At 37.7% G+C, this 27,984-nt stretch overlaps 1 protein-coding gene across 2 annotated transcripts; it reads left to right on the top strand.

The window, feature by feature from the left end:
* Positions 1-980: 980 nt before the first annotated feature.
* On the top strand, positions 981-27,374 carry LOC104592201 (phox (PX) domain-containing protein). 2 transcript variants are annotated; one of them, XM_010251426.2, is made up of 15 exons: positions 981-1,682; positions 12,151-12,547; positions 12,633-12,810; positions 12,972-13,111; positions 13,193-14,432; positions 14,518-14,618; positions 14,694-14,838; positions 15,306-15,374; positions 15,498-15,543; positions 15,656-16,014; positions 16,229-16,308; positions 16,442-16,577; positions 24,527-24,755; positions 26,170-26,252; positions 26,918-27,374. In XM_010251426.2, exons 1-15 carry the CDS (start codon positions 1,580-1,582, stop codon positions 27,050-27,052), a joined length of 3,441 nt encoding a protein of 1,146 aa, XP_010249728.1. In that variant the 5' UTR covers positions 981-1,579; the 3' UTR covers positions 27,053-27,374. The 2 variants fall into 2 exon arrangements, 1 of the variants encoding a protein (XP_010249728.1); XR_016079403.1 differs by lacking the exon at positions 16,229-16,308 and having other exon boundaries at positions 983-1,682.
* Positions 27,375-27,984: the final 610 nt, after the last annotated feature.

Raw genomic sequence — 27,984 nt, forward strand, 5'->3', positions numbered from 1 at the left:
TATAAAAAAATATATTTTATATATTTATTAATTATCTAAAACAATTAATTAGTCAAATTCGAATCAAATCGAATATTTGAATATTTAATCGGATTTAGATTCAAATATTAATTTTCAATATCCATCGGATATTGAGTCGAAATTTTTAATCAGTTTTGAATTTGAATATTATCTAATCCGATTCGATCCGTTTATACCGCCAAGTTATTTCCTTCTCTTTTATCCAGTAGTTATGTATATTTTTTTCTTTCTAAAAAATTGTCTATTGGCTTTTTAATTTGGTACTATTACCAATTCTGTGTATTATTGAAAAATGCTTTACTGTTGACTCAAAACAATAGTATCATAATCGCCCCTCACAACCTGGAATTAGCAAACATTCATTCACCTTTCTCGCTCTCGCAATTGAGTGGGTTTGCGAGTTGCGTCACCGGCAAGTGATAAGTGGGCCTCGTAGGGAACCGTGAGTGCGTATTAAGCACGGTGTGTAACGTAGACCGAAGTCTCTTTAGTCTTTACACCCAACAACAACAAATTTGTACCGGAGGCGGGAGGACGGGCAGGTAATGTGCTCAAAAATCAAAATATTGGACGCAATTACGTAGGCGGGCAACGATTGTTTCTTGACTTCTTCCTATTTTTGGACTTAATTATTTATTATTCTCTTTCCAGGGGAAAATTAAAACAATAAACTTACATTCTGAAGAAAAGGGTAAAAGAAAGTGCGATACAAATTTGTTTTTTTGGTTTGCTTTACAAATGTGCCGGACACAGCCCAGCCCTGCTGTAGAACTGTACAGTATCGTTTTCAGGTGGGACCCATAACTGCAGTACACATGCTTCGATCACGATGTCTCAGATCTGTAGTGTAAGATGTATTTGTAAGGCTTGTAAAGAAAGGATGAATTTGTATGATTAGCATTTTCAAAAACACTAGAATCATTAGTCAATAATAAAAGCATTTTCGCGAAATAAGCCGAATGTACAGAGTTTAACTGAAAAAAGCAAAACAGTAAGAAACTCCCGATGCCACCCAAATTAATTTTTATTTTTCTCTCCTTGCTCTCTCCGGTCTCCAGCACAGAGAAAGCACGGAAAACGCCGAAACAAAAACCTACCAGCACTCGGCAGTTGAAACTTCAGAGACAGCAAGAGTTACGAAAACCTAACAGTCCGCGCGTTGAAGAGCTTTGATTGCGCCCTACCTTCCATTTTCTGCTTCTATATTTTCTTCTTCTTCTTTTTGATTGTTGATTTCGCAGAGCGGATCGGGTTTGATTTCTGCGCTGGATATCGTTTGTTTGAGGAGTTTGGTTGTGTTGTTAGTGTGGATTGTTTGGATTCTGAATCAATCCGGATTGTCATTTAAGAAAAGTGATGTTGGTGATTGATCGAATCGTGGAGATGAAATGGTGCGCCAATTTGCAAGGTTTTTCAGAGTTTTTGTTTGCATCCTGTGAATGGGAAAAAAAAGAGGAAATGCTTGGGTTAAGCGTTTGATTTGATTCATCGAGTTAATTTGATTGTGAGGGAATTCCGTTGTGATTCTTATGGCGTGAACAATAATTGAGTTGAGGAGATGAGTACGGGGAGGCAGACAGTGCGGGACCTCGTCGAGGAAGCCAAGAAGAGGGTTGTACTGCTGCTCATATGCGTCGTGGGACTGTCGTATCTAATGTCGTGTGAGTTATGAATTATGAACATCTGGTTTTGGTTTTTGAGAAATTTTGCCTTCACTGGTTTAAGTTTTTTATACGGCCAAATTCGGATTTGTATTATTAAGAATGTGGCAGCGTGATGAATTTCATTTTTGTAGTTGGTTCAATTTGGAATTGACTTTGGTTGATCCATGTTGAACAGCGGCTGTTAAATGACCTTTTTTTTCGTCCCTCTCTCTCTCATTCCCTTTATTTTTCTTTTCCGATGTCATTATGCAGATTGTGAATTCTATGGCTCGGCTGTTCGTTCTTACATTTATTTATGCTATTTTATTAACACTTTTTTTTGGTACATAAACATCTAGCTCACTGTTTTAGTTAATTCTTTATCCTTCGTTCCCAATTAAATTTTTTAGACTGGTTATGCATCTCAACATGTGTTCGGAAGAAAGTATCATGCCAGCTGCAAGCGTGAAATGACCATAACACCTTGTCAGTCTCGTAATCCACTTGCTTGAACCTTTTTAAACCTCAAAATAACTTCCTCAAGAGCAATAGCTAGGATGTATCATCACCCTTGGAGTTCATTTGGTATTTGTTCAAGTCAGTTATGAATTTATATCTACTGTAGATTTACATTCATGCCTAGAGTAGTCGTACAATACTATAGAGACTCTTTAGGTTTTGAACAGAAAATAAAAGAGAATGAGAAAAGGAGAAGAAGAGAAGAAGCACTCGTGGGAGAAGCTTTGGAAGAAGAGAATGGTTGGAGTGCTTAAAACAGCCGCCCCACTCCTTAATTTATATACATGGTTTCCTAATTGTAAAAGAACTTTAATGCTCACATGGCAATAAAAGATAGGATTAAAATAAAACTAATTCTAGATAAGATAGAATAACTAATCCTAGATAAGATAGAATAAAACTTATCCTTATCCTACTAGGAAAGCTGATCCTAATCAATTAAACCCAAGTACATCTCAGGGTGTCACACAAATACTCTCAATGTGGGCTCCACAGTTTCCTACATTCCCCCTCAAGTTGGGTAGTAGATATTTGTCATTCCCAACTTGCATAGATCTTCTTCTAACTTCTTTCTTGAAACAACCTTGGTGAGAAGGTCTGCAAGCTACATGTTGGAGGTGATGTAGGGAAGGCATACTTCTTGAGATGTAACCCTTTTTCTGATAAAATGTCGGTCCACTTCGATATGCTTAGTTCTGTCGTACTGTACTGGATTATGGGCTATATTGATGGCAGCTTGATTATCACAGTACAACATTAGGGGTTTCTCATAAACAATACCCAATTCCTCTAGTAATGACCTCAACCATAGAATCTCAGCCACACCATTTGCCATGGACCTATATTCAGCTTCAACACTTGAACGAGAAACAACACTTTGTTTCTTACTCTTCCAGGAGACCAGATTACCTCCAACAAAGGCACAATATCTAGAGGTAGATCTTCGGTCATCAACACACCCATCCCAATCAACATCTGTGTAGATTTCTATCTTCATGTGGTCATTTTTCTTGAACAAAATGCCTTTGCCTGGGGACCTCTTCAAATATGCTAATATCCTTTCAACTGCAAGGAGGCGAGTAGTTCTAGGAGAGTGCATATGTTGACTAACTACATTGACTGCATAACTAATGTCAGGTCTTGTGAGGCAAAGATAGAAAAGCTTTCCAACTAACCGTTGAAAGATAGCTTTATCTTCAATAGGCTCTCCACCCTCTGCACTAATCTTGTGGTTCTGTTCAATAGGTGTGTCCGCAGGCTTAACTCCCAACTTTCCTGTTTCTTCTAGCAGATCAAGAACATACTTTCATTGAGAGACAAAAATCCCATGCTTGGATCTAGCTACCTCAATGCCCAAGAAGTATCGTAGTTCCCCCAGATCTTTTACCTCAAACTCTTGATGAAGGAGTTGCTTAAGAGACTCAATTTCACTAGTATCACTCCCAATTACTACAATATCGTCCACATACACGACAAGCAAGGTTATGGAGGAACCCACTCTCTTAATAAACAAGGTGTGGTCTGACTGAGCCTGCACATATCTGAACCTATCAAGGGCTCGTCTGAATCTGTCAAACCATGCTCTGGGGGACTGTTTTAGTCCATATAGAGCTTTGTTCAACCGACAAACCTTTCCTGTCTCTGTACCATAAAATCCTGGAGGCATCTGCATGTAAACTTCTTCTTGCAAGTCTCCAGTGAGAAAGGCATTTTTAACATCCATTTGATACAACGACCAAGAGTAACTAGCTGCAAGAGATAATAGTACTTTGATAGTAGTCATCTTTGCTACTGGTGCAAAAGTTTCTAAGTAGTCAATACCATATGTCTGAGTAAATCCTTTTGCAACTAATCGGGTCTTATACCTTTCAAAAGAACCATCAACATTATGTTTCACAGTGAATACACATCTACATCCAACCGGTTTCTTTCCTTTAGGTTGATCAACTATCTCCTAGGTATTGTTTCTGATGAGGGCATCCATTCCTACTTTTATTGCATCTTTCCATTCTGGTACTTCCAATGCTTCCTGTATTGTTCTGGGAATGGGAATATCAACAATGAATGCAAGAAAAGACTTGTAGGAGGGAGACAAATGATCATAGGATAGGAACTGAGAAATGCAGTGAGCTGTGGTGCAACGGCGTTTGCCTTTACGGACTACTATGGGGAGACAAGGTCACTGAATGAAGGTGAAGGCTCCATGGTCGAATGTCTCTCATCTGTAGTATATGTGGTACCTGGATCTGGATCTGCAGAAGGAACTGGGGCTATTGTGGTACCGGGATCTGGATCTGTAGTGGGGACTGGGACTGGCCTGCACTGCTGATGTCCAAAATCGACCTGTCTCCATCGTCTGTGATAGACTCTCACATCCTTGCACCTTTGACATCCTTCCCCATTACATCCTTCTTCACTTAATGGGATTGGAAAAGGAACATCCGATGAGCTACTCCCGGCTTCACTATTCTCTCCCTGAGGAGAAACCCTTGGATAATAGGGTTTATCCTCAAAGAAGGGGATATTCATTGAGACAAATCTTTTTCCAGAAGTCGGTTCATAACAACAATATCCCTTTTGAGTTTGGGCATAACCAAGGAAAATACATTTGGAGGCCTTGGGATCAAATTTGGAACGATGAGGGCCTAGGATTTGAACGAAACAAGTGCACCCAAAGGTTTTGAGGGGAATGGTAAATAATTCTTTATCAGGGTATACAAGGGTAAATGGAGTTTTCATGTTAAGAACCCGTGAGGGAATCCGAGTGATGAGATAAACAGTTGTAAGAACAGCATCCCCCCAGAAACGTATAGGCACATTTGAGGTAAACATAATGCCTCTGGCTACCTCCAATATGTGTCTATTCTTTCTTTCAACAACCCCATTCTGTTGTGGTGTATGTGGGTAGGTACTCTGATGGATAATCCCATGATTAAGCATGTAGAGGCTAATAGGTTTGTAAAATATTCTTTTGCATTATCTGATCTAAAAATTTTAATTTTGACCCCAAATTGGGTTAAAATCATTTGATGAAAGATCCGGGTTAATGTTGGAACCTCATCTCGAGAACGCATAAGGTAAACCCATGAAAATCGAGTGTAATCATCAACAAATAATAGGAAATATTTGTACCCCCCATGGCAGTGGTATGATAGGGTCCCCAAACATCAGTATGCACAATTTCAAAAGGAATATTACTTCTGTTATTACTTAATGAATAGTAGTCCTGCAATGTTTTGCAAGCTCACAACTTTCACATTTCAAACCAGTCATCTGGACATATTCAAATATACTGGGAAACAAACTTTTCAAAACCTGAAAGGATAAATGGCCCAATCTATTATGCCAAAGCATCACCTGATCAACAGACTGAGAAACAAAGGATTTCTTAGTTTCACTATCTTCCTGATGAGCACTTCCTCCAAGTAGGTAGATTCCATTTGTCTCACGGCCAGTCCCAATCACCTTCCTTGTTTCCAGATCCTGAAAAACACATCGATCAGGAAAAAAGGTTACTGAACAATTCTGCCCTTTTGTAATGCTACTAACTGAGGGCAAGTTAGTATTAAGCTTAGGAACATGTAGGACATAGGATAGGGAAATTGTATCAGACAACTTGATGTCTCCTTTGCCAGAAATAGGAACAAGAGATCCATCAGCAATGGACACTTTGTCTTTACCAAAAGATAAATGATAGGTAAAGAATAGTGAAGGCAAGCTAGTCATATGATCAGATGCTCCTGAATCTATTATCCAAGAATGTTTTGTATTACTTGGAGTTGAAGCATGACAAGCTAAGGCCCGATTACCTGATTGAGCAAAAGATGAGGTTGAAGGAGCTGATGATGGCTGAGGAGATGATACTGAATTACTGACTTCACTTTCTAATTGTGTTAGAGCAGCTCGGACAACAGCTAGGGTATCAAGAGGGGTACCTCTTGAAGCTGTTGAGGCTGCACTATCAGTGTTGTCAGCCATATTGGCATTACCCTTTTTGTTTATGAGTTTTGTTGGAACTAGATGTGGATGCAACTTCCAACAGGTGTCTTTGGTGTGTTTAGGTTTCTTGCAATGTTCACAAACTAGGTCCTTTTTAGTCTCTTTCTTCATATCCCTTTCCTTATCTCCCCCTGGCTTGGGTTTAACTGCTACCAGGGCAGATTCGAAAGGTTGTTACTGTAACATGACCTTTCTCCTAGTCTCTTCACTGTGCACTAGGGAATAGGCTTGAGATAGAGTCACACTTTCTCTTGCCAATAGTTGCTGTCTTACAATATCATATTCAGAATTTAGACCAGCCAAGAACTTAAATACTCTGTTAGTTTCAATTTGCCTTCTGTAAGTCTGTGCATTTTTCTGACTCTCCCATTCAATTGTCTCAAGGTGGTCAATCTCATGCCACAGGGATTTTAGGGTTGAGAAATAAACAGAGACCTGTTTCTCCCCTTGTCTGAGATTTTTGACCTCACATTTCAGCTCATAAGCCCTAGCAACATTAAGGGGCCGAGAGTAGGTTTCTTTCACAACATCCCAAATTTCTTTAGCTGTTTTTGCCCATAAGTAATTTCGGCTGATGTGTGGCTGCATAGAGTTGCACAACCATGTCATCACCAAATAATTTTCCTAAATCCACTTAGCATAAGTGGGATCCTCCTTGGTTGGTTCATTCACATCGCCCAACAAATAGTTCAGCTTTCCTCTTCCCCCAATGGCCATCATGGCTGATTGGGCCCACTCTAAGTAGTTTGAACCATCAAACTTCACAGTTGTAATCTGGAAGGTGTTTTCAACCATGCTGCCTGAACCAGCCCCAAAAACACCCTCCCCTTGGCGTTTAAACTCCATTATAATGCTTCCTAATTACTGTACCAATCGGCCTGTAGCAGATAACAGGAGAGTTCTGATTCAGAAACCCTAATTTTGTGATAGTCGGCTCATTGAGACTGAACTGTATCAGTCCTGTTAAAAGGAACTACTGGATCTTCCAAAGAGCAAAGAAAAATAAAGGGAGAGGAGACAAATCTGATTACCTCCCTGAAGCAATAACAATTCTGAAACTTGAGGGTTTTCTCTTAAACCCTAAAAAATGCAGAAAGGAAGTTTTTTTTTTTTAACCGTACCTCTTATATCAAGAGATCCTTGCTGCCGATTTCTGGTAAGGCTTGAAAACTTACCAGAAAATTCTGAGAAACTCTGATCTTGATAATCAGCTTCAGTCTTGAATAGCGGAAACCGATCTTGAACCAGAATTCTTCTGAAACTTTGATCACCACCTCTAGTCTTGATCAAGAACTGACTTGATCCTCTTCTCTTCCTTTGATTCTTCCTGGTTATCAAAGATCTGATCCAATCTTTGGACTGCTGCTGTAGATAACCTCCAAGAATCAGCCGAAGGGAGCTTTCTCTATTCTTCCAGCTCTAGGCGGTTCTCATGTGGTCGGCTGGATCAAACTCACATGAGAAGCCCTAAACCTGGCTTTGATACCAAGTAGTTGTACAAGACTATAGAGACTCTTTAGGTTTTGAACAGAAAATAAAAGAGAAGGAGAAAAGGAGAAGAGAAGAAGAGAGATAGAGAAGAAGCACTTGTGGGAGAAGCTTTGAAAGAAGAGAATGGTTGGAGTGCTTAAAACAGCCGCCCCACTCCTTAATTTATATACATGGTTTCCTAATTGTAAAAGAACTTTAATGCTTACATGGCAATAAAAGATAAGATTAAAATAAAACTAATCCTAGATAAGATAGAATAACTAATCCTAGATAAGATAGAATAAAACTTATCCTTATCCTACTAGGAAAGCTGATCCTAATCAATTAAATCTAAGTACATCTCAGGGTATCACACAAATACTCTCAATGTGGGGTCCACAGTTTCCTACATCTAGAATGACACTATCGTTTCCATTGAAGTCTTCTTTTATGCTTGGCTAGGGTGAGCAGTTAGAGGTGTTTGTCTTGATCTTCATACGCACATATTGATAAAAAAATTTACAATAGTAGAGCTTATATTGGCTAGGGTGAGCAGTTAGAGATGTTTATTTTGATCTTCATATGAACATATTGATAAAAAAATTTTATAACAGTAGAGCTTATACAGAAACATTCAGGAGGATGATTCAAAGGGGATATGTAAGGCTTGAGCAACAATCATATGTTGGAACTTGGAAATGACAATAAATTACATTTTCCTTCTATATTTGATATAAAAGTCCATTACCCAATGTTGGTCCCAGCTATCTGTGGTCTTGGGAGGAGTAGACTGGATACGATCCCAATGTTGTTCCTTCTATATTTAATATCACCCTTATTTCTCAATAGAAGTCTTTTTACCCCTAATGATGCCTTTTGAAGGTCAGTCAAAATTGCTGTTTTTAAGTTAATGCCTTGGTTGAATTCTACCAATAAAGCAATCAAAGTATTTGCATCATGCTAGAACTGTTATTAGCTTTATTATTTAGTGCCACAGGGAAATTTTTTTTATAATGTTTCTGGTCACCTTAGTATAAATACAATAGTTGGCGCCGCCATCCCAACTCCCTCCAGATAGATGTCAAACACTGCTAGACAGATCATACATTATTTGTGAAAAGAGGGGAAGGGAAAATTGCAGCCCCGATAGTATATGTTGATGACATAGTAATTACTGGTGACTGGAAAATTGAAATTCAGAAGTTAGAAGTGTGTATTCCCTATGTTAGTTCTGAAGAGCAACTTGCTAACATTTTTGTAAGGGGTTTACATCACTTGTGGCACAACGACTTACGTGACAAGTTGGACATGATTGACATCTATGTCCCAACTTGGGGGGGGTGTTAGAACTGTTATTACTTATTAGTTTTATTATTTAGTGCCGCAGGGGCACTGTTATAATTATAATGTTTTGGGTTGCCTTATTTTAAATACAATAGCTGGCGCTGCCAGCCCAACTTTTGGCTCTCCAAACTTGTCTTCTTCTTCTTCTTCTTCTTCTTCTTCTTCTCTTCTACTGTTTTTCTTCCAAGATAACACATCACATTAAAAAAAGGAAATTTCTCAATTAGCTACTCTAGGCTAGTAAAATGCCTGAGCCTTTAGGTTCTACAGTCAAATTAGCCAAGGACTTCTTTGTGTTTGGTTTTCTTCCTTCATTTATATTAAGTGAGAGCTTAGGTAACAATCGGGCAGTACACATTAATGTTAAATGTAGTCCTAATTCCAAACTAACTCTTAGGTAACAATGTGGTGTGGATGATTTGGGAGGAAAGGAATGCAAGAATTTTCAATGGAAAGTGCAGACCAGAAGAAGAACTGGTGGAAACTATAAAGATAAAAGTTGTTCATTGGGTGAAAACACTTGAGCTGTTCCAAAGCTTCTTAGTGGATGATATCTTGCGTGCTTGGAAAGAAGTGGCCTTTTCAACTAAGAAGAAAGAAAAGATAGGGATGGAATGGAAGCCTCCGGCTCCAAATGAGATAAAGCTGAATTTTGATGGCAGTTCCATAGGAAACCCGGGATTGGCAGGAGTAGGGGGTGTGTTCAGAGATTCTGCAAATAAAGTGCTGGCTATGTATTCAGGGCCTATAGGGGTTGGAGACTCAATAAAGGCTGAGCTTCATGCACTTCTGCAGGGGTTAAAACTAGCCAAACAAGCAGATATTAAAGACTTGGAGGTTGAAGGAGATTAAAAACTGGTGATTTCTTTGTCAAATTTCAGAGGTAGTGCCCCCTGGATTTATAGACACTCCTTGTGAGAGATTGAAAGTTTAGCAAGGGAGCTTAATGCCACTTTCACTTGGATCAGAAGGACTGCAAATGGTGGATGCACTAGCAAAACAAGTAGTTTACAGACAGCATCTTTTCTGGGCCATTTTGTAATTTTTCTTGTAGCTCTGTCTGTAATTTCCCGCTGATGTAATCTGCTTGTTCAGATTAATAAAATTTATTCTTCTTTACTGATAAAAAGATATTTCTCTTCTTTCCCAGTTTCCTAGATAGCTACAGGAAGTATAGTGAACATAGAAGCTTTGATTTTTTTTACTTTGTTGAATTAGGCCATCTTATGGTTGAGCAATGTAGTAAAATGCCATCTGTTGTGTTTTTGCTGACATTCTACTCTTTTTTTTTTCAAAGTCCGTGGGGCAGGCATCAACATTTCTAATCTTTACCTTCGCATAAGATTTGACTTTGTCAAGTTCTTTATGGTTCAAAATGCATGGATTTTTTAAACTGTAAAATCCATACAATTCCCATGTTCCCACTACAGCTGAGTCCTCGTATCCTCATTAATGGCAAGACAGATTTCTGAGCTAGCTGACCTTGGGAGGCATCTGAAATGATATTTGCTTATGAAGCTAAGGACCATCTAATACAGCTGATTTAGCTAAACTGAATTGCATATAGGTTTGTCTTTTAGTGAATGAGCAATTAAGTGGGACGTGAGCTCCTTAATTGATGAATGGCATGCTGGTGTGACAAGTTGTACACATGAAGTATGGCTTTCAAATTTTTTTGGTCTGCATTGCTGCATCTAATATTTGTTAATTTTCATGTATACAGCAACTTCAAACTTCAGTGCATGTAAAACATTTTTCATCAAGAATGTTGAAAAAAATGAAATAGGATTAGATCATTTTGGAGTTAGTGGACAAGACCCAATAATCCTTACCTGCAACAACCATACTGCTCATTTCACTCACTTTTATATCTATCCTTAATTATCTGAATTGGCCTTTATTTTTATCATTGTATGTGGTACAGGCATTCACTCAAAGGTATTAGATTATTGATGGAGAAAGATTTTAGACCTTCTAGATCTTTCCCTTAAAGGATTATAAAGAAACTTAGATTTAATTATAAATTTATAATAGTCATTGTTCAATTTAGATGCTGACAGTAATCAAATTAGATAACAAAGTCTGGGGTGAAGTATCAATGCTTCTGAACCATCTTCAAAGGAATCAAAAGAACTAAAATGTATCTTGAATAACTTGTAATATCACAATAACCAAAATTTTGAGCTTTCTGGTTTTCATCATTGATATATTTTCCCCATTCTCCCAGATAGTTTTGATGTATTTCTTTGTATTATATGTTTTCCTTGTTTCTAATTAGAAAATAGCATCCTGCTCCCACTCCAAATGGATTGATTTGGTGTGTATGCCATTGTTGTGTGCGTTTTTCTGTGTTTTCTTTACTTTTATTTTTTAGTTTCTAGGCACAATTCTGATCAAGCAATCTTTTCTGCTTGTTCCAGCAAACATATTATGGACATGCACTTTATAGTTTTGTAATAATGAATATCAATCATCAAAGTAAATTGTAAGCCTTGTCCCAACTTATGGAGTTGGCTACATGAATTCTGTTTCACCATTCTGTTCTGTTCAGTTTAAAAAGAAATTCTGTTGATTTGACCTATTTCTTGGAAAAGTTTGCAATATATGTGAAACAAATGAATGGACACATTATTCACAAGCAAAATTACTTTGCGGAGTCATTTTAATACCATTGTGGGCATTCGATTAGGTTTGAACTATGTCATGCATCATTGATGAGTTGACAACACTTTCCCTAAATAGCACTGAGCACACTCAAATGCTGACAACACTTTTCAGCATTTGAGTAAATAGAGGAAATTATGTATTGTTTTCCATCCTTGCTATGCATTATTCATCATTAGAAACTTAATATTTCAAGGGAATAAGAAAATGTTGAGACACAGTACTGAAACTTGATGGTTAATGCTAGTTGAAGCTTCCTATTTTAGTTAAGTTGCTATTATCATCTGTCTTATCCTACTTTATGGTTGACAGCTCAAATTATATTCTTCAATTAGGGCCATCTAAATGCAATTATCCATTAAGAACTCATTACCTTCTTGTTCTTTTTCCTCTTGTGGTTATGCTTCCAGCATTATCCACTGATGAATGTTAAATCTCCTGATGTTTTCTAGCCCTGGCTTGTATCTCACCATTGTTATCTCATTTCCAGTGACAAGCTCTTCTGTTTGGCTAAATTTGCCTGCTGCTGCCTCCTTGATTGTCCTTCTCCGTTACATATCGCTAGATCTTGAGACAAGAAGAAGAACTGCAACATACAACAGCAAAACACCCTTGGCAGACCAAATTTCTCAAAAGAAATCTCTTCAAGGTTACAAGGTTGTTCATGAGACATCTAATTGGAGAAGGAAGGTGAGCTCCCCTGTTGTTGAGGCTGCAATAGATCAATTCACCAGACATCTAGTTTCTGAGTGGGTGACCGATCTCTGGTACTCCCGCTTGACACCTGATAGGGATGGCCCAGAGGAGCTGGTGCAGATCATGAATGATGTCCTTGGAGAAGTTGCATGTCGTGTGAGAGAAATAAATCTTATTGATCTTCTGACCAGGTTTTAGTTTCAGAGTTGTCATTTGTTGTCTTCCTCTACTCAAAAATGTGTCTATAAGGATTTAATTGAGTCTGGGATGATGCAGGGATGTTGTCAATCTTATTTCCACTCATTTAGAACATTTTCGTGTATGTCAAGTCAAGATAGTTGCACAACAAGGGGAAAAGCTAACTATTGATCACAGGGATGAGGAACTAAAGCTAGTTCTGGCTGCTGAGAACAAATTGCATCCTGCTTTATTTTCTGCTGATGCTGAGCACAGGGTTGTTCACTTTTCAAATCATTACCGGCTATGCAATCAGTTTACATATACACCCAATAATGCCTAAAAAAAATAAAATCTCTAAATTTATTAGAATAATGAAGTTCATCTTCTTTTGATGAACTCTATAATAGTGATTTTTATTTATTTTGTATCACACAGGTTTTGCAGCATTTGATGGATGGACTTATCTCTTTTACTTTCAAACCTGAAGATCTGCACTGCTCCTTCTTCCGTTATATTGTCAGGGAGCTTCTTGCTTGTGCAGTGATGCGGCCAGTCTTGAATTTAGCTACACCTAGGTATTTGTTGTTTGTGTTTTGCTTGTGCTTTCCTTGTACTCCTTTTCTTTACCTAATTTTCTTCTTTATCTTTCATGGCAGGTTTATTAATGAAAGGATTGAATGTTTTATTCTTTCTCGTACCAATAAGGATAATAAAGGAGTTTCAGCATCAGCACAAGAGGCATCTGAATCTAAGGCAAAGGGATCTTCAAGGACCCGATCTGATCATTTTTCTGGGTTCCTTGATCAGTCTGTCACAGGTGTTGAACTTGTGCAATTAAAACATGATCATTCTGGGGTGACCTCAGGTGAACCTGTGAAAGAAAATGTTAATGAAGAATCTGTGTCAAAGGATCCTTTGCTTTCCCTTGATGCTCGATCTTCCCGTTCCTGGACTTCTTTACCTTCAAGTTCCCAAAGAAAAGACATGAAGGACACCCAATGGCATCGATCAGGAGAATGGGGTGATATGTTGGATATAATTTCCCGCAGAAAGACTCAAGCTCTTGCTCCAGAGCATTTTGAAAATATGTGGACAAAAGGGAGAAACTACAAAAGAAAGGAAACTGCAGGTCAGTCTGTTATACAAGTTTCAGAAAATCCATCATCAAGGAATTTTAATTCTTTGGATCACTCAAATGTGTCATCAAAGCACAAGGATGGGATAGGGAAGCCTGGCTTTTCTGAGAGGACAACCATTTCCCCAGGACGTGATGGTGAATCCATGAAAGGAAACTTGCATGCCCATAGTGTTGCAAACAGCTTACTTCCCACTCCAGCTTCATCACATCAAAAAAAGGATGACCATGATTCCATGCATTTGGAGGAGATTGAATCAGGAAGTGGCAGTTCTTACCAAACTGATGATGATGATGAAAGCAGCAACGTGACAGGCCTTGATTCACCTGTGACTAAGGTTTGGGATAGTAAAAATAACAGAAATGCTTCAGCTTCTTATATACACCATCCTCTTGAGAGTTCTGAAGGGCATATAGGGAGAAAGACTGGTAAAGGGCATGTCCGCTACCAGAGAATATCTAGAACTCATTCAGGCAGGAAAAGGTCTCGGTTAAGCAGTAAGAAGGTGAACATGTGGCAAGAGGTTGAAAGAACCACCTTCTTGTTGGGAGATGGGCAGGATATACTAAATGCTTCAAAGGGAGATGTGAAAGATGAGGAATCTAGTGATGATCTCGATATAGAAAGCTGGGGTAGAATACATAGTGGAGCAGCTGCTTCTTCATCTGCACCATCTATATCTGAAGCTTGCAATTCATCTATTAACCCCCCAAAGAGTTCTTCTGTGTTGGCAGATTCATTTTTAAAGTTGAGATGTGAGGTAGTCATCTAGCTCCATATTTGCAATTTGTTCAAACATGCCCTGCCATAGAGATTTACCTGGAGAATGTAACTTCATATTGCAGGTACTGGGTGCAAATATTGTGAAGAGTGGTTCTGGAACATTTGCTGTGTACTCCATATCTGTTACAGATGCAAATAATAATAGTTGGTCAATTAAAAGAAGGTGCTCAAGAATTCATTTTCTCTGATTTATTAACCCTACCTTCTGTAACTCATAATATGTCTCTCTTTCAATTAGGTTCCGCCATTTTGAGGAGCTAAATCGGCGTCTTAAAGAATTTCCTCAGTATAATCTTAGCTTGCCACCCAAACATTTTCTGTCATCAGGATTAGAAGTTCCTGTTGTTCAAGAACGGTGCAAATTGCTTGACAAATATTTAAAGGTTTTTCTTGTAGTTTTCCTCTTTTGTTATTCCATTGCGTTAGTACAATAATTCTAGCTTAGTATTGTTTAATTCTATGTTTCAGAATGTATCTATGGGATATACAAGTAATCTCAACTGAACTAAGCTTTATCTCAACTGTATGGGGTTGGCTACATGAATCCTGTTCTCCATTCTGCTCTGTTCAGTGCCAGAAAATTGTATCAATTGATACTTTGTTTAAGTTTGATCTAAATAGGTTGATAGATTATGCATTCTCTTGTGTTCTCATAAGTAGGGATTGGGATCAGCTATCTCAATATTTCCTACCCAAACACTAGGAATGGGATTTGATTGCAGCTTGTATTTTATTTTATTTTTCTAATTGACATAACATTATACAATTTTGTTCTCTTCCTTGAGCTGCAATATTCCTACAATCATATGCTATGTATGCTTCAATAACTCCATGTGTTGCTCTTTTTCAGAAGCTACTAGAGCTGCCAACCATATCGGGTTCAATAGAAGTTTGGGATTTCCTTAGTGTTGATTCACAGGTTTGATAAACCCCAACCCCCCCACACACACACACAAAAATGTATATCTATATCTATCTATCTATATACTTATCATCTCTGTTTTGGATTCTGCTCCTTACTACTATGTACTTTATGGTGCAGACATATGCATTCTCAAATTCCCTTTCAATCATTCAAACACTGTCAGGTGGGGCATGCTTATACCCAGTGTTTTATATACTTCTCTTTCCTTCTACATGCACTAACCTTTTAATTTTTATTAATATATATCCTTTTTCTTTTGACATTGAACTTCTTAGTTGATCTTGATGATAAGCCATATGAAAAGTGTGCAAAGGTTCAGAATACTGTTGATTCTCTTCATGATCCCATTTCCTCTATAGAACAGAAGCTAAGCACTCAAAGAAAGGGAACTGCAATGCAGATGAAGCAGAACCTTTTAGAAGATAATTCAAGATTGAAAATGAGAGGAAGTTCTGGTAAAGAATATGAAAATACATTGGTGGATTCAGGAAGTGATTCAGATGGTACAGCACAGAAGAATTCTCCTTCCATCAGAACATCTGGGAAGGTTGCAAAAGAAAGAGGAAATGATGGTCCACAAGCGACATCTGAGTCATTTCTTGATGTCGCTATGGACCCAACTATTCCCACTGAGGTATATAAATTGTTTCTATCCCACTTCAGTTCAATTCTCATTATTTCAGTAACTTTGTATGTCTGATACATAACAGTCTTTGTTATTATCTCCTGATGAGTGTGGGGCTTGTCATTCCTCACAGTTTTGCATGCTTGTCTGCTTCTCCATCAATGTTATACTCCTATCATGCTCATTCTCTTCATAGATTCGTTTTTCTCTTTGATCAATGCAGTGGGTGCCACCAAATCTGAGTGTTCCAATACTAGATTTAGTTGATGTTATTTTTCAGCTGCATGATGGTGGGTGGATCAGGTATACTGTATAGTATTACAAGTAAAAAGTTCTATCTTCAATAGAATGTTTTAATTTTTGTCTTTAGAATTACCATCATAGTCATATCAAGTCAATAGATTCTTCAGGACAGTATTTTTCATTTGCCTTTCAGGCGGCAGGCGTTTTGGGTAGCTAAACAGGTGTTGCAATTGGGAATGGGTGATGCTTTTGATGACTGGCTGATTGAGAAAATCCAGCTTCTGCGGAAGGGATCTATAATTGCTTCAGTAATCAATCGGCTTGAACAGGTGATTTGTTGGGCCATTTTTAATTAATTAAAGGAGATTGACATAATGTCTTGTGAGCTTGCATTGATCATGCATACCTACATATTGGCTTAAGTAGAGTTCCACACACAACCTAATGCCACATGGAGGGATGATGTAGCTAATCTGAACCATTAACTAATCGGAAAATCCTTGGTTTATCCACCAGTTCAATCTCCCAATCAAAAATTAATGCTATACCCTACACTGTATTGGCCTTTCTCTATATGATAATAGTTGTCCAATGTATGGCAAATATGGTTGGTCCTTTTAGGCTTCAAACAACATCATCATGTGGAGAATTTCTGGATAGTTAGAATTCATTAAATGACTTGACTAGCAAATTCCTCTCTCTATATATTAACACAAACATAGATAAATATGATATGTATGTATTTATCATTTTCTTTTTAATGAAAATTTTTCCTTATTCTTCAAAAAAAATGATATGTGTGTATTTATGCATGCATGTGCATATGTATGCATGCACATAATTATATTACCCCGACACAACAAGGACATGGCTGGATAAGGTGTTGGATATGGAATTTACACTAATGAATGTGTGGAGGATTTGAGAAGATCAAGGAGGAAAGGCTTTGTGTGTAACAATGTAAGTTGTACTTACTGATAGGGAAAGACAATTTTTCTGGGAGGAGCTGGTTGAGATGAGAGGAAATTCGACTTCGCTTGTTTGCCATGGAAATTCGACTTCAATGTAGAACAAGAGCAATGCGGGACTTTTCAAGTTCATAAACTGTTTTGAGCTGATAGATTTACCTCTCTCAGGTGCAAAACTTACTTGGTCCAATAGTCAAAAGGACCCAGTTCTGGTGAAGCTTGATAGATTCTTAATCTCAGCTGATTGGGAGGACAATTTTCCTGGTAAAGCAAGAAGTATTACCGCATCCATTGTCAGACCACTGCCCCTATTCAGCTGATTTCTTGCAGACAAATCAATAAACATGCACCTTTCAGACTTGACAATAGCTGGCTTGAAGAGGAGGAGCTGAGGAATCTAATTGCAGAGAAATGGGATGATATTCATGTGGAGGGCACACGCTCTTATGTGCTGGCCAAAAAACTAGGGGCAATTAAGGCTGTCATAAAAAATGGAGGAAAGGAAAAGCTGCTTTAACCAAGCAAAATAAGTTAGAGTGCCTGGAGCTGATCAAGGAGGTGGATAGAATAGAAGAACAGAGACAGCTTTCTGAAGAAGAGAGAAGACAGAGAGACGAAGCAAAGATCATCTTTGATAAACTAGCATACAAGGATGAAATAATCTGGTGGTAGAAAGCAAAAGTGAAGTGGTTAAAAGCAAGGGACAAGAACTCCAAATTTTTTCATAGGATGGCAAATGCACGCTGCAAAGCAAATAATATTGATAGGCTGGAGTTTGATGGTCAAATAGGGGAACAACCAAATGGAATTCAAACCATTGCCACAAGCTTCTACAAAACTCTGTTCTTGGAACCTTGGAAGAGATGGCCTCTGCCAGAAGGGGTTCAGTTTAAAACTTTAAGTGAAACTCAAAAGGAGGATTTGGATAAACCTTTCTCGGAAGAAGAAATTTGGGATGCAATTAAGAAAATGGATTTGGATAAATCTTTGGGACCAGATGGATTAACCAATCTCTTATACAAGAAGTGCTGGAATGTTATCAAAAGGATATCCTAAAGGCCTTTCAAGAATTTCATGATTCTGCTTCTTTGTTCAGAAGCTTGAATGCCACTTTCATTACTTTAATCCCAAAGGTGGAAAGGGCAACAAATATCAAAGATTTCAGGCCGATAAGCCTGAATAGCTTCTACAAGCTTCCTGCAAAAGTGCTGGCTGAGAGATTAGAAAAGAATCTAGGATGTGTAATTTAAGAAACCAATGTGCTTTTATCGGGGGAAAACAAATACTGGACAGTGCTTTAATTGCTAATGAAGTGATTGGTTCAAGGATGAGGGCAGGAAAACTAGGAATCCTTTGTAAAGTGGATCCTAAAAAAAGCCTATGACTATGTTTATTGGAGGTGCCTAAATTTCGTTCTTGAAAAAATGAACTTCAGTCAGAAATGGAGAATGTGGATGAAGGTATGTTTCTCATCGCCAAAATTTTCTGTTATAATTAATGGAAATACCTTTGGTTTCTTCAAAAGCTCAAGAGGCATTTACCAAGGAGAGCCCTTGTCACCTCTTCTCTTCCTTTGTGTAATGGAGGTCCTGATCCAATTCATCAATCGGGCAGGACAGGCTGGTCTTTGTGAGGGTTTTGAAATTGTTCCGGGGGGGGGGGGGGTGAAAAGGTTAATGTTCTCCATTTTGCGGATGACACGCTGTTTCATTGGTGCTTCTTTCTCTTAGTTAGAAACACTTGTGGGAATCTTTGCTTGGTTTGAAGTGGTAACAAGTCTAAAGCTGAACCTAGGAAAATCCTCTCTGATTCCGGTGGGCAGAGTTTAGGACTTAGTTGTGTGGGCTGGAGCTCTGGGTTGTAAAGTGGACAGGCTCCCAACTACCTATCTTGGTCTTCTGTTGGGTGCAAAGTGCTCTTCTTCAGCAATTTGGGAGCCAGTGTTGGAAAGACTAGAGAAGAAACTTGCTTCTTGGAAAGCAAAGTACTTATCAAAAGGGGGAAAGGTAACATTGATCAAAAGCACTCTTGCAAATCTGCCCACTTACTTTTTGTCTCTCTTCCCCACACCTAGCTCAATAGCTAAGAGAATAGAAAAGGTGCAAAGGGACTTCTTATGGGAAGGGTGGGAAGATGAAAAAAGATTCACGTGATAGCTTGGGATCAGATTTGCACTCCAAGGTATTCAGGTGGTTTAGGTCTGAGAAGAATAAAAATATTCAACACAACCTTATTGGGAAAGTTGATATGGGGATTTGGAGTGGAAGAAAATGGTTGGTGGAGAAATCTCATTGCATCTAAATATGGTCTACAGCCAGGGGGATGGATGACTGCTATCAATTTGCCTTCCTATGGATGTTCTTTTTGGAAAACTATAATGAAAACTCTTCCTAATGTCCTAAAAGGAGTGGGCTTCAAGTTAGGAGATGGGGAAAGAATCCGCTTTTGGAGGGACAAATGGCTTGATGAGGCATCTTTGGAAGAGAAATTTCCTCGGCTATTCTCAGTGGCTAAGGATAAAGAGGCAATGGTGGCAGACTCCTTCGAGCTAATCCAGGGTGAAGTGGTGTGGAAGCCTACATTCAGAAGAGGTTTCCATGATTGGGAAGTGGATGATGTTGTAAATTTGCTGAGTTGCCTTAATGCATTTTCCTTTCAGCCCCATTCAGAAGACAAGTGGATCTAGATTTGGATTTTGGACCGCTGATGGAAAGTTCATGGTCAGATCTTTTGCTGAGAGTATGACTGTTAGAAGGGCAACTGACTTCCCATATAAACAAATCTGGAATCCTTAACCTTCGTCCAAAATCAACTTCTTGCTGTGGGCTTGTGGGCTTCTGCACTAGGGAAATGTCTAACAAAAAGCAATCTGGCAAAAAGAGGTCTTAGTTTAGACGACCTTAGCTGTGGAACCTGTGGTCTTGAAGAGGGCCATTGACCATCTCTTCATGCATTGCACGATTGCTTGGAGAATCTGGTTTCACTTCCTTAATACTGTTGGTGTTGTTAGTTGGGTAATGCCGGGCACAGTGAAGGATTTGCTCAAGTGTTGGTACCTGCTGGGCTTATCAAAGAAAGGAAAATACATTTGGAGTGTCATTCCAGCTGCAGTTATCAGCACTATATGGTCTGAGAGATGACAGGATTTTTAGAAAAGAGAAGAAAGAGCCAGAGATGCTGATTCAGTGTATTGTAGCCAAACTTGCCTCTTGGCTTTCTACCATCCCTGTGTTTTGTAATCAGAACTTGTTCGTGATGCTTAATTCAGTCAATCTGTGGGATCTATGATCAGATCCTTAGAGGGTGAACTGATCTTTGGTCTCCCCCTTTTCTTGCATGTTTATCTTCATCATGAATAAGATTTACATTACCTCTTAAAAAAAAACAGAGTAAGTTGTACTTGGAGAAAGCTTGCCAAACATAAACAACTCCTTTGGGTCAGCTTACTAAAGCTGGTTTCTTTCACAACTTCTTGTTGTATCCATATTTTTCTAATTAAGAAATCATTTCAGAGTTATTGATAAAAAATGTTAAATGAATATATATACACATACATACATACATAGATACATATGTTTAAACATATGTATTATATATATTATATATATTATATACATTAATAAATATATTATTAATAATCCGGTTTAATACGGTTTATGGTTTGGTCTGGCCTCGCCTTGGAAAGCTATTCATTGTGTTCTGCCTTAGGTTTTTCATTTCATTATGTATGATGTTTGCTTTGGGGATTCTGTTAAATTTTGGGAGGATACTTGGGTTGGCTCTTGCCTGCTAAAGGAGCCTTTTTCTTATACTTGGTTTCATTGTACAAAAGTGAGTCTGTATCAAGATTTATTGTTCCTCCATTACATCCTGTGGGTCTTAGTTGGGACTTTGGTTTCCGCAGAGGCCTCAGGGACAATGAACTTTTGGCTTGTATGGATCTCCTATAAATCCTTCAAAATATTTGCTTGGACCATAATAAACCTGATAAGCGTATTTGGGGCCCCTGCCCTAAGGGTATATTTTCTTGTGCTTGGACCCCCAGTAAACCCGATAAGCGTATCCAGACCTCCCTAATTGGTGTGTCTTATGCAAATCCAGTAATGAGAGTTGCTTTCATTTACTGATTTCCTATCCCTTTGTTGCAACTATTTGGCTTTGTTTTTCTTTCTTTGTTTGTGTGCGGGTGGACTTTACCAATGGAGGTTAATATGCTATTTGATCCTTCTCTGTTTACTTGGCCAAAGAAGAAGGGAAGGACAATATGGAGATGTATCAGAGCAACCTTGATTTGGACCATTTGGGAAGAGAGGAATGCGAGCATCTTCTTAGAGAAGGAGAGAAGTAAGGAAGAAATCATGAATTGTGTGATGGTTAGGGTGATCCATTGGACCAAGACCTTGGAGTTGTTTTACCAATTTTCTTTTGATGATATTTGGAGGAATTGGGAAGCAGTAGCTAAAAGTTCTAATAGAAAGGATAGAGTGGAGATTGTTTGGGTACCACCAATTGAAAGTTTTGTTAAATTAAACTTCGGTGGGAGCAGCCGAGGTAACCTAGACCCTTATGGAGTAGGAGAGGTTTTGAGAGATGGATAAGGTAAACTTATAGCACTCTTTTCTGGCCCTACAGGTATGGGTGACTCCCTCAAAGCGGAATTGCTTGTTGTAATTAGGGATGCAAACAGATCGGATCGAATTCAAATCAGGGTATATTTGAATATGATCCGACACTGGTCATGTTCAATCTGATCTGATCCAAAGACCCGATCGGATCTGATAGGACTTGATCTGAATTTGAATCCTATTGGATCTTCAGATCTGATTTGATCTGACTTGTTTTCTTTAAAATTAGTAAATTATTAAAAGAAAAAAATAAAATATACCAATTTAAATAAAGAAAAAACAAAAAATACCAGTATTTTTTAATTATTTTCGTCATATATATACATGTTTTTTATAAAAAATAAATAATATAACAAATTTATAAAAATACAATATAAATAATATATTTATAAATGAATAAATAACATATATATATATGTATTATATATATTTATATTTATAAATATATAACACATCGGATTGGATCTTCTTGGATCGGATAGGAGGTGATCCGAATTCGACCAAATAGGATCGGATCTATAGTGTAATATAAGGGGTGCAGATCACTAGCGAGCTAAACTTGGCAAATGTGGTGATCGAAGGGGATTCAAAAGTGGAGTGATTAAAGAATTCAGAATCCATAATTTGGTGCTATAAGAGTGAAATGAAAAAATTTAAATGGCTTACCAGGAATATGAATTTGAGGATACAATGGGTGAGGAGATCAGAAAATGGGATGGCAGATGCTTTGACTAAGCAAGGGGTGAATAAGTCATTTTCATTCTGGGCATAATTGTAATCTGTGTTCTATTGATTGGAGAGGTAGCACCTCGTGCCTCTCTAAGAGATGCTTGTAAAGATGTTACATTAAGTTTGTTAATAAAATTTAAGTTATTTATCAAAAAAGATATGGAATTTACACCAAGGTATTTGACACAGTAAAGCACCCTTGTACAGGCCTCTAGGTTACCTTTCTTTCTATTTGCTAGAGAGGTCAAGGAGATCCCCCTACATGACTTGCCATATTTTGCTGTCTGGAGGAATTATGTGGATAATTTAAATTGCTCCATAAGGGATCCCTTGGGTTGGCTACCTGTTCAATTTTCCAGTCCACATCCCCATGGATATTATTAAAGTTACAATTAGAGATAAATTGGATTTTAAATATTGTCTTTGTTTAAATTGGTCCATGAATTATTTTTGTATAAATTGATTTTCTTTTTTTGGTAGAATCAAAAGTTTCATTTCCAAATTCTTGTATGGAAATAAATAAATCAATTGCCTCTTCCTTCTCATTTCTCCCTGAAAGAACTATCAACATCTTCATTTTCCTAGTACCTTGAATTATCTATGACATACATGGTCTTCTCCAATCAGGTTTGAAGGTTATATAGTTGGGTTGTTTAGCAACGAAGGTTAAATAACCAAGGAATATTTGACATAGAAAATTGTTTTGGAGATAAAAATGGCCACACAAGTTCCTCTAACTAACCTCATGAATGGGCCAAATTTAAGCCCATAATTGTTTCCATGTGATCAAAATGGTCCTTCTTCTTGAGAAAGCTTAGTATTGAAACTTCCAATGGATTTGGGAAACAATAACCCAAGGTGGCATATGTGAGCATGTCTTACGCTGCCAGTCCCAAGCTTGGATAAAGGAGGATGGTTGCATCAGGTTGGAAGACAGCACTTAAACTTTTGCCAAGCTCTAGTGGTCATGAATCTTAATTTGTTTTTACATGTTCATGTTAGGCCTTCCCTTGGAAGTGACACACTACACCTTAACTCGAGTGTAGTGTCAAGTGAGCAAAGGTAGCTCTGAACAGAACGAAATGGTGAAACCGGGTTCATATAGCCAACCTGACCCCATATAGTTGGGACAAGGCTTAAATGATGATGATTTTTTTCTGATAATCTGCTTAAATGATGATGATGATGATGATGATGATACTCGATCTTCTCCATTGAATGTTTAATTTGCATTCAATGATTTGAAGTTCCAAAGAGAAGTGCTAAAATAAGCATAATACTGTACTAGAAAGTCTGAAATGTACTATAATAACCATTGATATCCAGAAAGAATAATTAAATAGCCCATGTAACAGTGGCATGCTTAACCAATCCAAAAAACAAAAGAAAAGGGCGTGCTTAAATGAGAGAGTAAAAGTTATATGAACTTTTTTCTTGTAGTTATTGTGCCCCAGTATCCATACACCTTTGCATGGTTGTTTTTTTCTTTTCCTTAACAAAAAGTGAATAAATGTTTATGATACTTGGGCACATCATAGACTGTCATATTATTGAGTTTGCATTTAAAAATATATGTTTCTTGTTTTGCTAAGAATATGGTAGGAGTTCAGTATCCATGTTTGAGTTCCTTTCCCAGCACATATTTTAGTTGCCTGGGTTCTGCTGTGGGCCTGTGAATACTAGACTCAATAGTAAACTCGAACCTGTATATTGTTTTCTATTTTTGATATGATGCATGCAGAGGGACCACTGCTTGGTCCAATGGTAAAATTCAGGCTGATATTCTAAGGAGATTTGAGTCTTAAGAGTGGCAACTTGTAAAAAAAAAAAAGTCTAAGGGTTGATTCATATCTAGTCCACCCCTCCCAAGACCCTGGATAGTTGGGACCAACAACATAGGGTAATGACACTTTATATGATGCATGATCTAACCTAGCTTTTTTATCACTTGGATAGATTCTTTGGCCTGATGGAATTTTCATAACCAAACATCCAAAGCGACAAAGGCCACAACAATCTGTAGTACAATCTCAGGATTCACATCATGCTGGTCAGCCTACGCATATATCTTCACCTAAGAAAGAGAATACTCAGCAATTACATGGGAAGGAGAATAGCTTGCAGGAAGATGAACAAGAGCAACAAGCTGCTCGACGTCAAAAATTTGTTTATGAACTAATGATTGGTAAGTCAGTGGTCCTACATAGTTTCCTACTGTTTACCTGTATTTTAATGATGACATTGTTATTATTGTTATTGCTATTAATTAATATTATTTATTTGATTAGCGTTGGTGTGAAAATTTTAATAAATTCTCATGCATCATAATTCACTCAATCAAGTGATTGAGTTTGTATTGTTTTGGGTAGCCATTCAGGAAATCATATGATCTGTTTGCCTTAATTACATCTCCACAAGAAAGTAGAGAACAATTTTTTATTCTGACTTAGAGAAATGAATGCATAGAACAAAAGAAAAGAGCAATAAAGTACTTTAAAAAATAAATTTTCATTTGCATTTATGTACAAGAATGAGAAGAAAAAAAAAAGAAATACAATCGAGAAACTCTACAACAATACATTTCTCTCTTTCTTTTCTTTTTGATACAAAGAAGATTTCCTTCTCACTCGTTCCTTCACAATAAGTTGTAGTCAATCAGATGAAATTCTGACTGTAGACAGCCTTAATCCTCTGGATTTTGTATACAAGAAGGGAACCGTAGTCAATCAAGTTGATTGTAGATGGTTTTTATCCCTCATTTTCTTCATTTCCATTTGAAGAGAACCATAATCAGCCCTTAGGAATTAAACTGTAGATGGTTTAATCCCTAACTTGTTTTGATAGAGGGACCATAACCAACCAAGTAAAAGCACCCGGTTGTAGATGGTTTATTTCCCTCTATTTCTTTTCTTAAAAGTAAAAATAAAAGAGAGAGGAAGAAGGATGCATAGCAGAAGACATATATAGGAAGTATTCACAGAGAGGACTTTCCTTTTCTTACTTGTATTAGTGAGATTTCTTTTCCTTCCCTGTCTTCCTTTGAGAACTTTTTTCTTCTCTCTTTCTTGGCTTTTCTTAAGAATCTCTTGAGAAACAATTTTCTCCAAAGAGGGCAGAGCCTCTAGCTTCCCCTTAAGGAGCTTAAATAGGGAGTGGGTAGTTGCATAACTACCCCCTCCCCTAGGTGAAGGACACCTGTCCCTCCCACTTAAAGAGAGGGAACTCCTATACGGGACACCTGTTTTTTTAGTTTTAATGATTAGCTAGCAGACTAGCCAACCTACTTAGTTGGGTTATAAATTATTTAAATATTATTTGGATTTAAAAAAAAAAATCCTTCAACAATCAGTAACATGTTATTATTATGGCTTTCCCTTTTTGGTTATGTTTATCCATTATGTTCTTGCATATAGGTTTTATTGACAGCTTACCCTTAAAATGTGGTTACTTATTCTTCTATTTCTGATCTGTCCTATTTTCATTTTATTTTGGTTTCCCTGTTGGTACTTTGTTGCGTTCAAATTCTTGTTGTAATTCTTTGAAGATTCCAACCTCTCCTTTTATTGCTAAGTTTTCAAGTTTCTTTTCCTTGCCTCCAGATAATGCACCAGCTGCTCTCGTAGGTCTTTTTGGTCGTAAGGAATATGAACGTTGTGCAAAGGATCTCTATTTTTTTCTTCAGGTACTTTTCTGTTGAAAAATGTAACTTCTAGGTCTTACTGTTCTATTTTTTCTGCTATCAGGTTTCTTATGTAATATCTTTTAATTTTAGTGGAACTCCTTAGAAGGAAGATGCTGCTTCTCGATATGCCACTTGAGTTTTCACTTCTCATTCGTGTTTTTTTTCTTTTATTTTTTGAAATCGGTTCCTACCTATTGATAACATAAACCTGGCAAATTTGTATTACTCTTAGTTTTGTCATAGTAGAGGATGAGAATCTACTGAACTTCTGATTGCATAATTTCATTTAATTACTTTCAAAACACCAGACGGGGTGATAGGGTAAGCAACAAAGGAACTTGAATGTCCAAAATTGCATCTTGATTTTTCTGTGGATTATTTTTTTATAGCTTGATCAATCAATTATCGTAATAGATAGAGTTGGCTGGCAGGGATGGCAACTCTTTTGACTAAAGTGCTTTTTGTTAAAAGTTCCTCCTCCCTTTTTCTGTATTGCTACTGCTACCTTTCATGGCTTCATCTAGCAGTGACTTTATATATATGTACAAGTATCACATTGTCAGCTAATGTCCCTAATTGTAAAGTAACACGCCACCATTTTGTCTCTTGTCATTGCTTGTTGTTTGATGTTTCTCTGATGGTTTGTCTGCTCTTTTATTCTGCAGTCATCTGTGTGTTTGAAGCAACTAGCATTGGACCTTATTGAGTTGTTGCTCTTATCAGCATTTCCAGAGCTTGATTCTGTTGTTAAAGAGTTGCATGAAGAGAAGCAAAAGTTCGGACAACTCCAAGCACAATAAATGGTGTTTGTATATACTAAATATGTCAATTCTACTTCATGAGTTTCTTCATTGCACCACGTTGGCTCGGTTGGAATAGAGAAATCTTAAAGCAGTCTCAACTAGGGACCTTGGGTGGAATATAGTACTCTTCATTTCTTTCATCATCTTTCCAATTACATGGTTTCTTGTTTGTTTGTTGTCATCACAAGCTTGCTGTAATTAATTATTATTCGTTCTCCTTGGTTTCAACTACTAACCAGGTGAGGCTCTGGATCCAAATTTTGTAATTCCCATTTTTGGGGTACCAAGGAAATATATAGAAATCATGAGCTTGATACAAGTTTTGTCTGAAAACTTGCTCTTGTTATCGTCAAGTGTCAAATCCAAACATTTCCAGATTCTCCCATGCTTTGTCGGAATGAAAGATTTTCAATCACCATACGCAAGGGATACCAATTGCTAATAGCAATGCTTGGTAACTAGTACAGATTGGTAGCTTTAAAATGTCCCAGAGGAAGGTTGAGGCCTTGAGGGGACGTGAATCAAGTGATTCGAGGCTTTCAAACAAAAGTAAAAAAGAAAAAGGAGTCTCCCGTCTCCCCACGGACCACTCTGCACAGCACTGCTGTATACAGGGTTGGAATTTTGAATGCAGAGAGCACTCAAGTGGGTGGTCCATCAGTCTATGGATTAAGGGTAACTACACAGCATTTCAACTCTATATCAAAGTTGTGTTTGGTTGCACGCAAATACCTCTGGTGTTAATGCCACAGCGTCTGCTCATCTCCAATATTAAGCCTTGACGGAATTTAAAAAAAAATCAATAATCAATCAGTTACTGGGCCTGTGGCAGATGCGTAGAAGACTTCCTGTGCAGTTTATTTTCACTCCTGAATCAGCAATAAGGTGTCTTAATGCAGAAAGAAGGATCGAACGGTTTCCAGCCATTA

This window comes from Nelumbo nucifera, chromosome 8 (genome assembly GCF_055504915.1).
Source record: "Nelumbo nucifera cultivar China Antique chromosome 8, China Antique-T2T, whole genome shotgun sequence".
NCBI classification, from domain to species: domain Eukaryota; kingdom Viridiplantae; phylum Streptophyta; class Magnoliopsida; order Proteales; family Nelumbonaceae; genus Nelumbo; species Nelumbo nucifera.

Excerpts from the sequence above, each read along its gene's own strand:
- LOC104592201 (XM_010251426.2), top strand. The coding sequence starts at position 1,580 with ATGAGTACGGGGAGGCAGACAGTGCGGGACCTCGTCGAGGAAGCCAAG. Across the intron at positions 12,811-12,971 it reads CTGCTGATGCTGAGCACAGG|GTTTTGCAGCATTTGATGGA; the intron begins GTTGTTCACTTT and ends TGTATCACACAG. Across the intron at positions 16,578-24,526 it reads TAATCAATCGGCTTGAACAG|ATTCTTTGGCCTGATGGAAT; the intron begins GTGATTTGTTGG and ends TCACTTGGATAG.